This window comes from Tachysurus vachellii, chromosome 25, assembly GCF_030014155.1.
Source record: "Tachysurus vachellii isolate PV-2020 chromosome 25, HZAU_Pvac_v1, whole genome shotgun sequence".
NCBI classification, from domain to species: Eukaryota; Metazoa; Chordata; class Actinopteri; order Siluriformes; family Bagridae; genus Tachysurus; species Tachysurus vachellii.
The window spans coordinates 2,713,699-2,724,748 of NC_083484.1; the positions used below are offsets into that span (position 1 = coordinate 2,713,699).

The 11,050-nt window shown below is 39.6% G+C and overlaps 2 protein-coding genes across 3 annotated transcripts; both read left to right on the forward strand.

Moving 5' to 3' along the window:
* The first annotated feature begins 6 nt into the window (after window positions 1-6).
* rpl21 (ribosomal protein L21) lies at window positions 7-2,579 on the forward strand. The gene is made up of 6 exons (XM_060861331.1): window positions 7-85; window positions 597-675; window positions 760-821; window positions 1,214-1,326; window positions 1,643-1,793; window positions 2,458-2,579. The coding sequence occupies exons 2-6, from the start codon at window positions 609-611 to the stop codon at window positions 2,545-2,547; spliced, it is 483 nt and encodes a 160-aa protein (XP_060717314.1). The 5' UTR covers window positions 7-85; window positions 597-608; the 3' UTR covers window positions 2,548-2,579.
* Window positions 2,580-8,717: 6,138 nt separating this feature from the next.
* gtf3ab (general transcription factor IIIA, b) lies at window positions 8,718-10,751 on the forward strand. Of its 2 annotated transcripts, none has more exons than XM_060861749.1 (9): window positions 8,718-8,901; window positions 8,976-9,070; window positions 9,235-9,331; window positions 9,510-9,598; window positions 9,673-9,746; window positions 9,841-9,924; window positions 9,994-10,226; window positions 10,300-10,362; window positions 10,539-10,751. In XM_060861749.1, the coding sequence occupies exons 1-9, from the start codon at window positions 8,785-8,787 to the stop codon at window positions 10,665-10,667; spliced, it is 981 nt and encodes a 326-aa protein (XP_060717732.1). In that variant the 5' UTR covers window positions 8,718-8,784; the 3' UTR covers window positions 10,668-10,751. The 2 variants fall into 2 exon arrangements, with proteins under 2 accessions (XP_060717732.1, XP_060717733.1); XM_060861750.1 differs by having other exon boundaries at window positions 10,542-10,751.
* Window positions 10,752-11,050: the final 299 nt, after the last annotated feature.

Genomic DNA, 11,050 nt, shown 5'->3' on the forward strand with positions numbered 1-11,050 from the left:
CTCCTATTTTCCCCCTTAGAAGGCCGAGTCGCAGGACCCCAACATTCTCTTTCCGCCCGAACCGCCATCTTGCGAGCAACCGGGGGTAAGATGTACCTCCGCAATTGTTCCTAAAAATTGTGTTTTGATGACGTTTTTCGAATTATAACGCCCTGGAAACATGAAATAGACTTTTCTGCCTGTTCTTGTTTTAATAAAAAGCTCGATCCGAGTGCGTTTAAGCGAGTTAAATAGTAAAAACGGAGCCGAATCGAGTGCGCGTGGCCGAGCATGTGGGTCATGATGAATAGCTCCATGGTGATGTTTTCCTCGTTATTTAACTCCGCGTTAAAGATGTCAAAGTGTTCCGATCTTACTCAGGATCCGTATGAGCTCCAGCTCCTAATCCAATCCATTACTCGGTGCTTTTACACACGTGTTAAACACAATATAATCGGGTCTAATCTCGGAGTTCTGATCTAATGCTAATGCTGATCTTTTACAGCCTTAAAGTCACGTTAAGAATTAGAATAATGACGCAATGACATCTGAATAAAAGTCTCACTTATAATGAGCTAATGCTAACTGTTGCACATGATCTGTGTGTTTTAATCCAGTAATCGGACACCATGACTAACACAAGAGGCAAGAGGAGAGGGACCAGGTACATGTTTGCTAGGCCTTTCCGTAAGCATGGTGAGTGACATCAGATGGACATCCTGCTAAATACTGATCAGGTGCATTTCAGTGTGTTTATAACGAATGGCTTTTTCTCCTCAGGCCCAGTTCCTCTGTCCACTTACATGCGCATCTACAAGAAGGGAGATATTGTTGATATCAAGGTAAACAAAATGGCGTGTGACAGGAATAGTGTAGATGATAAATATTAATATTGATATAAATATATAATATAAATATTACCTGTTTGCATCTGTTCCAGCTGTGTGTAACAAGTCGGCCAGAACGTTTGCACACATTCTGTGTTTTTCAGAAGACCTTTAATTAGCAATAGTCTTCACGGTCAAAGAGCATTTATAATGCATTACAATTTTATATAGGCTTGAATTTAATGATTGGTTAAGTCGTTTGCCGCTCACCTAATGTTATTCCTCGAACTAACACGGAAATCTAAAAGCCTCTAGTTTTACTTTTCCTTGATTCAAACTAGGAATGGTTTTTAATAGTGGGGAAAGTGCTGATCTGAGATCAAACCCTTGTTTCTGTTTGTTGATAGGGCACAGGAACCATTCAGAAAGGCATGCCTCATAAGTGTTACCACGGTAAAACCGGACGTATTTACAACGTCACACAGCATGCTGTAGGCATCATCGTCAACAAGCAGGTCAAGTAAGTACAAAGCAACAGCCACCACACTTGGTCTAGAGTTAACTGTTCACTTTATAAGGTATTACGGTTAGGATTATATATATATTATATATATTATATTATACGGTCACGTTCCCCATGTTCACTTTGCCACAATGACATCTTTATGTCCTGTGTGGTCATTCATGTGGGGGAGAGAAATCCTCCTTATGCACCCTGGCCAGACTGTTCCATGTCTCCACCAGACTGTCAATAAGGACACATGAATTCCTTTCTTCTCAAACTGATTCACCTGTGAGCTCATTTTCACTGACTTTCTATGTTTTCTTTCTGCAAGGGGCAAGATCCTGGCCAAGAGAATTAACGTGCGTATCGAGCACGTGAAGCACTCAAAGAGCAGAGAGAGCTTCCTGCAGCGCATCAAGGAGAACGAGAAGAGGAAGCTGGAGGCCAAGGCCAAGAACTCCTGGGTGGAGCTCAAGCGCCAGGTACACAACACTGTGCCCAGAACGCCAGTTCTCACAGTGGATTTGGGGTTCTTATACAACATTGCATGTGATCGAATGAGAGAGAGATCACGGTTAATTAGCATCTCTCTAAAGTTTGGGTCCAGGATAGATAAACATCAGGCTAACAAGTGCTCTATGTGTTCAGATCAAACACTCAGTAATTTTATTGGACAAATTGTTCTAGCTTGTCAGAGACTATGCTTAATAATGTAGAGTTTGAAGATTTATTTGCAGATGCTGGAAGTACAAACTAAAAATGGATATTAAAAATGTGTACGGTTGTAAAATGGCACAGAAATGACTTGAAACGTATAGTTTGAAAGTCAACCTCACTACACAACAAATATATGGTGTTGTAGGCAACCGAACCGTGATTTCTTATTTAATGCTAATGATTTATTTTAAAGATTACTCACTCCTGCAATCCACCCACAGTTATATTTAATGTACCCACTACTACACTGCAGATTAAGCACCGACTCATTTTTGCACACCAACATTAGTTTTGAATTGTTTGTATTCCATCATAAATCTGTGAGATTTGATGGATCAATTGCATGTTTTTTAAAAAAATGTTTTTTTTCCAAACAATGTTTGGCCATCTTTTGCTCTTTTTCATCCTCCTCTGTTTTCTCCTGCATAGCCTGCTGCTCCTCGTCCAGCCCACTTTGTCAGCACCAAGAACAACAAGCCCCAGCTCTTGGAGCCCATCCCCTACGAGTTCATGGCATAAATTTGCTGACCAAATAAAGATCTTTATACACACGTCTCTGTCTACGGATCAGTTTTTTTGCTTTGTTCAAACTCCTAAACCACTGTTTTTAGTTAGAATTATTAGTCAGTGTAGTGACTCCAGATTCTGAGTCAGTGTACTTTCTTAGAGCCAGAATCAATTACATGTCTTTTTGTGCACTGCTATGGCCACAGCCTTAAGAAGGATGAATGCTGGAATCTGTTTGGCTCCCTTTACTCATGTGTGCTGTTTTTTGTTGGAAATTGGACAAGATCATTTACTACATCCTTTTAAAGAAAGCCTTTTTTAATTCATTGATTATTCATTTTAATGTGATTGTCAATGTTGAGCAGCCTGTGTGTGAGAATAGGTGGCTCTTGGTTTGTTCATGAATTTGACACTTGCAGTCAGGCATGTTGTATTTGCTCTTTGAGATGTTCATTTAATTATAAAATAAGGAGTTTGACACGCTGAAGGTGCTGGTTTCTTTTTTCCCCCAAATACAACCTGAGGCAGTTTTGCTGGAGGATACACCCTGAGTGGATGTTCTCAAATTTAAACAACTGACTAGTTTGCAGTGAACACTAGAGGGCAGTGTTGGCAAACCTAAAACTTTAAAAAATTGAGAGTGATTTGATTGAATGCACATGTTAGTGGTGTGTAATCTTTTATAGAAGCAAAGTGTACCAAGGAAAACAAAACTACTTTTTTTTTTTATTTTTTACTCCAAAAGGGTTAAATACCATATACAGCAAGCGTGTGTGGAGGGGAATTAAGTCTTTGGGCAAACTTTGTCAGTCACCACTACTGATTACTAAATTTAAGGTTTAAAAAAAGAAAGTCTACACTTTACTGTCCTCATATCTGCATAATTTTTTTTACAACAGTGTTTGTGGACACCTGCTCATCCATCACACTCTTATCCCGTTCACCAAACTGTTGCGACAAATTTGGATGCACACAATTGTATAGAATGGCACCGTATGCTGTAGGTGTGTTAAGGTTCAAGTGGAAGAACTCAGTTGTCCATGTACAGAGCACTGATTCTGAATCAACCCTACTGAAGGACTTTGGGATGAACTGGAATACCTCCTTTACTCCAGGCCTCCTTACCCAACTCACTAACACTGCTCCACAGCCATGCTTCAAAATTTAATGGAAAGCCTTCCTAAAGAGTGGAGCTTATTACAACTGAAAAGGGTGAATAAATCTGGAATGGGATGTTTAATAAGTACACGTGGATGTATATGACTGTGATCGTCAGGGAATCATCTTTTTATCCATTTACAGTTACACTTTAATGTTGTGGAACGTACAGACTACAAGGTGCTGATGCTGGAGAATCTTGTCATGAACTTTAATTCAGTAAACATCTACATCTGTCACAGCTGACCAATCAGAATTGATTTTACATATTATATATTAATTTTGCTCCTTTTAATAAGGGGTGCCAATAAATTTTTTGTTGGCGGTAAAGGTTTGTATAAAATTATTTGTTTGCTTATTATTTGGACAAACCATTTAAGGTGTGAAAGTATAATGTGGTGTGTGTGTGTGTGTGTGTGTGTGTGTGTGTGATAAGTGCATACACAAGGCCCACCTCCGTCTGTGTTGACGTTCTTTGTGTAACCAGAGTGGCTGAATGGTTGACTGGATATCTGACAAATATGTTATCTCGTCCCTGCTCAGTAAATTTACCCAATATTTACTCCAATTAGGGTTTCCTGAGATAGGAGCCACAAATATACGTGTGTGTTTGAGGGAAAAAGTGGGAAGGCTGATTTATTAGTGCTCTCAGAGACAGCTTCATTTCTCTTCGATGCCATCTAAGTAACACCCCATCCTCACTTCCATTAAATTGTATCAGGCTAATCAGATGTTGCTAAACTTTTGTATCATCTGTTTGACCTCATGAGATCGACAAATTTGTTCCTCTCCTCTAACACAAATCGACTGCAATGGCACCTGTGTTGTTGCTCTTTGCTGGACACACATGCCTGAGTGTGAGTGGTTGAGTGTGTGAGTACGGCAACAATAAGGTGAAAGGGTCAGCGTGTTCTGTGAGAACGTACGGGATCAGGCTGATAACCTCAACAAATGCTGTGCATATCCGTTGTCCACAGAGGGCAGATGATAATGTGTGGTGTGCTGTGCTATCACGACCACTGTTGGTACAGCTTCATATTTAACCAGCTGAATGCAGGTGACCGGGTCTCGCCAAGCCAAAAGCCAAAGCAATCCATCAGCGAGTGGCACAGCGGCCTGGTATTGATAAGTGAATTCTTGCAACTGTTATAAGGCTGCTTGTTAGTACTAAACACCTCTTTACTGTGCATTAATTTTAATTTAAGAAATTCATCCTTAATTCAGGGGTGAATCCACTGCACATCCTGAGCAGTTGAAGAAATATTTCAATCCATTTCTATCCACCACTTCTAGAGTACACATGTGATCATCACAGACATAAAGTCTGTTCAACACCATCTGTTAACACCCTTCTTTGTTCCACTGAGCCAAAAGCCCCTGCTAAAGACAAGCTCACTTGTAATGAATGTGTTACTGCTACCGTCCCAAGCAAACACACCACTATGATATCTGTAAATATTTTGTACAGAACATCCACCACAAGTGCTAATTATCCCACAACATCCAGTGCATTCTGTTCTCTAAAAATGATGAGGATGCCACGGCCACTTTATGCGAGTCCAAAAGTGTCTTCCATAGAGTGGATGTATCATTAGTTTTCACAATTTTAACCAATAATTTCCCATAAACGCACCAGAGCACCAATGGGAGTTCACGAGTTCCCATTGTGACCTCTGACTTTCTAATGATAACCTATGGATTGTATTGGAAATCCCATCATTTATCTCTGTTCAGTTTATTTGTGAACTGCTACCTCAATGTGTCCTGCTTTTATTACTTGCCTGGTTATTGTTGAGTAGGTTAAAGTGGTTTTGGTTGTATTAACAATGTATTTCTTATTTCTGACTTTTTCACGTTGAATGATTTCTCTATGCTGATGAATTGCTGTTTTTCCGAAATGTTAGTGCTATTTAAAATAATGCTGTTTACACATACAGTGATTTTATATCTGCATGTCTCCAGTGGTATTATGAGTTCGTCAGGAGGCCTTCCTTAGTCGTTGCCGTTGCCTTAGTAATAATGTTTATCACTTTGTGGTTACTCTAGAGTTCTGCCTGACAATAAAATTGGGTTTCTTGCTGCTAATATGAAACATTTTGGATAGAGATTTGGTGTTTGTGTATAAAATTCAGCTATGTATATCTGAATCATATCATAAGAGATGAAGGAGAAGCAGTCTGTGGGTGACGCCAGACACACCCTCATCTAGTCTCCAAACCTTGCTGTCTCTGATGTCACCGGAAGTCACCAGATGATCTCCGTTTGCTCTGTCAATGTGAGTTGCTTTATGTGTTGATTTGTTCCCATAACAAAGACGCTGTCAATAGTGCTGGCTTTCATTTAAATGATTGATTTATATGATTGCACTGAATTTAATATATTATCGTTTCTTTACTTGTGTCATAATGATGATACACAAACGTTCCACAAATAGTTAAAAAGCATGAATTGCTATTTGGTAATAAATTAAATTGTCATTTCTGCCAAATTTCTGTGGTGTAAGAGGATTAAAACATTTAATGCACTGCATTGATAGGATGAATAATCCAGTTCAGAGTGATAACAGTTAATGCTGAATCACACAACACATCATTCTTGATTATTTTCCTGTAACAGCATGCACCTAGGTGTTTTATTTTTAATATTGAATCACAGTCCGGATCCAAACTGCATAATGCAAATTGTGCAGATTGTATAACATGAGCTTGAACGCGTGGCATGTGACTCAGTTCTCCCAGCAGTGCCAGAGGAGCCGAGAGGCACTGACTCATGAGCAGTTACTGATTGAATAAAGCAAGAGTAAATAGACTCAATGGAAGAGAAGAGGCCAAGGGGGGCGATGTGGGGTTGTGCTAGGGAGTGGATGAAAGCAGTCATGGAGTACGAGCTCCTTAATCATGCCTGCTTGACACTCACAGATTGAGGCCGTCAAGCAACGAGGCAGCCATATCGACCTTACGTTACATATTAACCACGGCGACAAGCAAACACGCAAGATTAGGTGATAGGAAGATGAGACATCATGGTGTCTTGTCTTCTTCATTCATATAAAGTCCATCTCTAGTGTCTGTCACTCTGCTTCTGTCCTCTGGTGTGGTGATAGAATGTACGAGAAGAAAAAGGGCTGATGTGAAGGTTTGACTGAGAGTCTTGCTGTTTTGAAACAAACTCCAGCAATGGCCAGGAGCCAGTGTTTGTCTTTGTTTTTTTTTGCTTGTTGCTGGTTATCAGTGCAGAGCCATGGTCAATCAGATACAGAGACAGTTTTATTGATCCTGTCCACAGAAGGGTTGGGACACTGCAGGAACGGATGGGCAGGAGGACGAGGAAGGGCGGGGATTAGATAGCAGGAAGGTTGACTACAATGTTATTGTCTGGTTTGCACTGTGAATACGCATGACAATGACACGACTAGAACACATGGAAATGGAAGACGTTGGGGTTTCATCAGTTGATGGGCATTTTACTAAAGCTGGAGAAATTTGAAATTGAAAATGTCAAGCTACAAGCTGAAATAGCTAAGCTCATAAAGCAGATTCGTACACTAAACGTTAAGTGTAAAAAACAAACTAACTACACTAAACTGAGGAAAAAACAACTGCTGCATTTTGGTTTTATTGCCTAGCTAATTTATGGCACAAAATGAAATTGACAGGATCTCACTTTACCTCCATTTCTGGAAATCTCTAGCTAGCTAGCTAGCTAGTTTCATCATGCTACACGGTACATGATATATCATTATTTTTATATCAGTTTATCTGCATTATTTATACTATTTACTGCATTCTTTATTATCATTACTATCATTATAACCATCAGTTGAGCAGTTGACTAGGGTTGAGGGACATCATAAGATACCATGAGCCACCACTGAGATATAATGCTGACACACAGGTCTGCTTTTGGACTTTATAACGGAAACAATGGTAGACAGCTGCTGTAAATCCGACATATCAGTAAACTTCATGTTATCAATAAACCATGATTGCGCATCATAAATTCTGTTTGTATATGCGTGTGGGTGTTGTGTATTATTAATCGATCATGTATGACAGTCCTTCAGACACAGATAGACACATTCAGGAGCCAGTTTTGACAGTTTAATACCTTTCATCAATCTTTGTCAGACTATCCCAAAGACCTTCATCCCCCATCGCATGGTTTTACAGGCCAGCAGTCTTAACAGTCCAACAGGCCAGTAGGTCAGGCAACACACGGATAAAATACTGTGCTAAATCAGACCGTTTCGCTCAATTATACCCGCTTTATTTCACGTATTCATTCCATTTTCCAGTCGTAAGTTAATTTGGCTTGTTTTTTCATCTATATTTATGTCATTATCAAGAGATAAGAAATGTTCAGACTACGTTGTCTCTTGATACTGAGAAGCCTGCAGATAAATCTCACACAAATTCACACCTAGGAGCAATGTAGTGATAATGAAAGCATTAAAGGTAAAGTTGTGAGAAATCAAACAGTTAATTTAAAATGCTGCACAAAGATAAATAAGTAAACGTGGGACATTGATGGCTTCTTTGCTTAGGAAAGTTATACAGTTTATTTCCTCATAACAATGAAATCATGATTGAATAATGAAAATTCACTCGTTAATTTTTTAACTAATCTAATGTTATAATGTAATATAATAATAATGTTAGATATATTTTACATAAAACACGTTAGAACGTTCATACAACTACGACAAACGTAGTTCAAACGTGAGGTGTGCTTAGCATTTTATACCACTAGCAAAGAACCAATGTCACGTGGTACACACGGGTCGGTTTATGCTAATTAGGAATGATCCATAATTGATTGTTGTTGTTTATAATCAAATTATTCCAAATAGTTTTTCGTTTTTTTAATACTTTCCCCGTACATGAATTGTGAGCGGTATATATACTATATCACCATATATACTATACGTCCAGAAGTTTACTAGTTTTTCCTGCACTGAATGCAGCTCAGTCCTTAATGAGCGATAATGGTACAGTCCACGGTTAATAAAAAAGAAAGGAAACCGTCGCTCGCAGTCGTTCGGCAAAAAAGTCACCGACCGAAAAGAGAGAAAAGAAAATAATTGCGAATAAAATGGGAGAACGTTTCAAAGGTCAGACTAAGAGCTTCGTATGTTCCTTCTTCAACTGTAAGGCTTCATTTTCCAAGTCCTGGAAGCTGGAAGCTCATTACTGCAAACACACAGGGCTGGTAAGAGACAAGACAGGAAAGTAAACAGCTTCTGTGTGGAATCTTAATCTGATCTGTTTGTTTTCCTGCTTTAGAGACCTTTTGCTTGTGATAGCTGTGATAAAAGTTTTTGCACCAGGTACCAGCTCACCAGGCACAATCTGAGCCACAGTGGGAAGAAGCCATACCAGTGAGTCCTTATATACTCCCCTATAATAATCTTTATGATAATGATCCTTATAATGATAATAATGATCCTTATAATGATGATGATGATGATGATGATGATGATCCTTATAGTAATCATTCCCTTCTGTTAAGCTTAATTGCTTAATTGTGTCAAACAATCTGCAGATGTTTGGTGCATGGATGTTCAGAAGGCTTTACCAGTACTGCAGGGTTAAAGAACCATGTTGAACGTGTGCACCAGCACAAGGAGAAGCAGTATGTAGTGAGTATTGAGCCCCACACACCCATAAAAGCATCCGAGAACCTGCTTTGGATTAGTCGTCTTTTTGCCGGCTCTTCTTATTGGTTCTCGTTTTCTTAAATCATCCTTGATTCCTGGAGGTAAGGATGAAGGAAAATGAGGATTTGTTTTTGATTTTATTTTTGTTGCTGTCTTTCAGTGTGATTATGAGGGTTGTTTGAAAACCTTTCATAAAAATAACCAGCTGAAGGCTCACAAATGTGAGCACACGAACCAGTTACCGTTCGAGTAAGTAAGGACAGATTGTACCCATGCTTATCTCAACTGTGTCTGATTTTGCTCAAATGAACTCTTTTTTTCAGATGTCAATATGAGGGCTGTGGGAAGAAGTACGTGACTTCTAAAAAGCTGCAAAAACATGAGAAAGTGCATGATGGTAATTTGTTTAAAAGAAAATTCCACAGAACAACTTTCAGAAAGCCTTTGTGTAATTTTGCTCTGTTCATGTTATCCTAACGTTGAACTGGTAGGTTATCCGTGCGTTGAAGAGGGCTGTGAATTCCAGGGAAGGACGTGGACGGAATATCAGGCGCACAGGAAAGCGGAGCACAGAGGTAACCGGCTCCGTCTGTGGATTTCATGTGATCTCTCATTACAAGTCTAATCTCTGCTTCTTTGTGCAGAGGCTTTGCAGTGTGAAAGCTGTACAAAGGTTTTCCATAAAGCCTGGTTTCTAAAGAAGCACAGACTCTTCGTCCACATGGGTGTACGTCGAATCTTCAAGTGCACTAAGGAGGGCTGTACGAAAACCTACACCACTCACTTCAACCTCCAGAATCACATCCTTTCCTTCCATGAGGGCAAGCGCTCCTTCATCTGCCCTCATGACGGTTGTGGGAAAGCGTTCGCCATGGAGGTGAGAAGCGGTTCAGAAACGGGTGATGAGGCGTTTAGGCTTTGATTTAAAAACATTTCCTTTGTGTTCACAGGAAAGTCTGAAGCGACATGCTGTAATCCATGACCCTCAGAAGAAAAAGATAGTAAACCTCAAGGTGACTTCAGTAATGCATCTCTAATGATTAGCTTTGAGAATCTGGCAATATTTCCTTTTTTATACTGAAGTTCAAATGGTATTTATTAAGTAAAGAATAAAATAACAGGGTGTTATCCAAAATGTGCGATTAAGCATAAATTCAAAATGTGATTTTGTTTTCCCTTCTACCCTCAGAAGACTAAGAGAGGACGGAAGAAGAAACCCAGGATGAACGTTTCAAATGCCTCTGAAATGTCTGAACAGCTGAAACATCTTTCTCTAAATGTTTCCCAGAACAAGCCCACAACATCCTGTGATCAATGAGGACTTCCTCATTAGTCGACTTTACATTCACTATCCAGCTTAATTCTATCTAAAACACTACTAAATAAACTCACTTCTCTGCAACTCTGGTTTTGTGTTGAGTTAAATGGTGAGGATTTGGACAGTAAAATGAGCTGCTTCTTAACCGCCGATGTCTGCCCTCATGGCAGATTAGGAGTGGAAGGGTAGTACCTTCATCTGTGCTGCTTGTTTCAGTTTTTTTTGGTGCAGCTTGAGTGTGTATCTTGGGGTGGGTTTCGTTGCTATTTTGTATAGTGAAGCCAAGGGTTGCTAATCTCCACTAAGAACCAGGTCAGATGTGCACTCGGTCAAATGTGACTTGCAGGCTTACATAAATCAACATGACTCTCTAAGCTGTGGCC

What these genes read in the sequence shown, in the direction of transcription:
- rpl21 (XM_060861331.1), top strand. Translation starts at nt 609, where the DNA reads ATGACTAACACAAGAGGCAAGAGGAGAGGGACCAGGTACATGTTTGCT. An exon ending in ATCGTCAACAAGCAGGTCAA is followed by an intron (nt 1,327 to 1,642) that starts GTAAGTACAAAG and finishes TCTTTCTGCAAG; the next exon opens with GGGCAAGATCCTGGCCAAGA. An exon ending in GGGTGGAGCTCAAGCGCCAG is followed by an intron (nt 1,794 to 2,457) that starts GTACACAACACT and finishes TCTCCTGCATAG; the next exon opens with CCTGCTGCTCCTCGTCCAGC.
- gtf3ab (XM_060861749.1), top strand. Translation starts at nt 8,785, where the DNA reads ATGGGAGAACGTTTCAAAGGTCAGACTAAGAGCTTCGTATGTTCCTTC. An exon ending in ACTGCAAACACACAGGGCTG is followed by an intron (nt 8,902 to 8,975) that starts GTAAGAGACAAG and finishes TTCCTGCTTTAG; the next exon opens with AGACCTTTTGCTTGTGATAG. An exon ending in GGAAAGCGTTCGCCATGGAG is followed by an intron (nt 10,227 to 10,299) that starts GTGAGAAGCGGT and finishes TTGTGTTCACAG; the next exon opens with GAAAGTCTGAAGCGACATGC.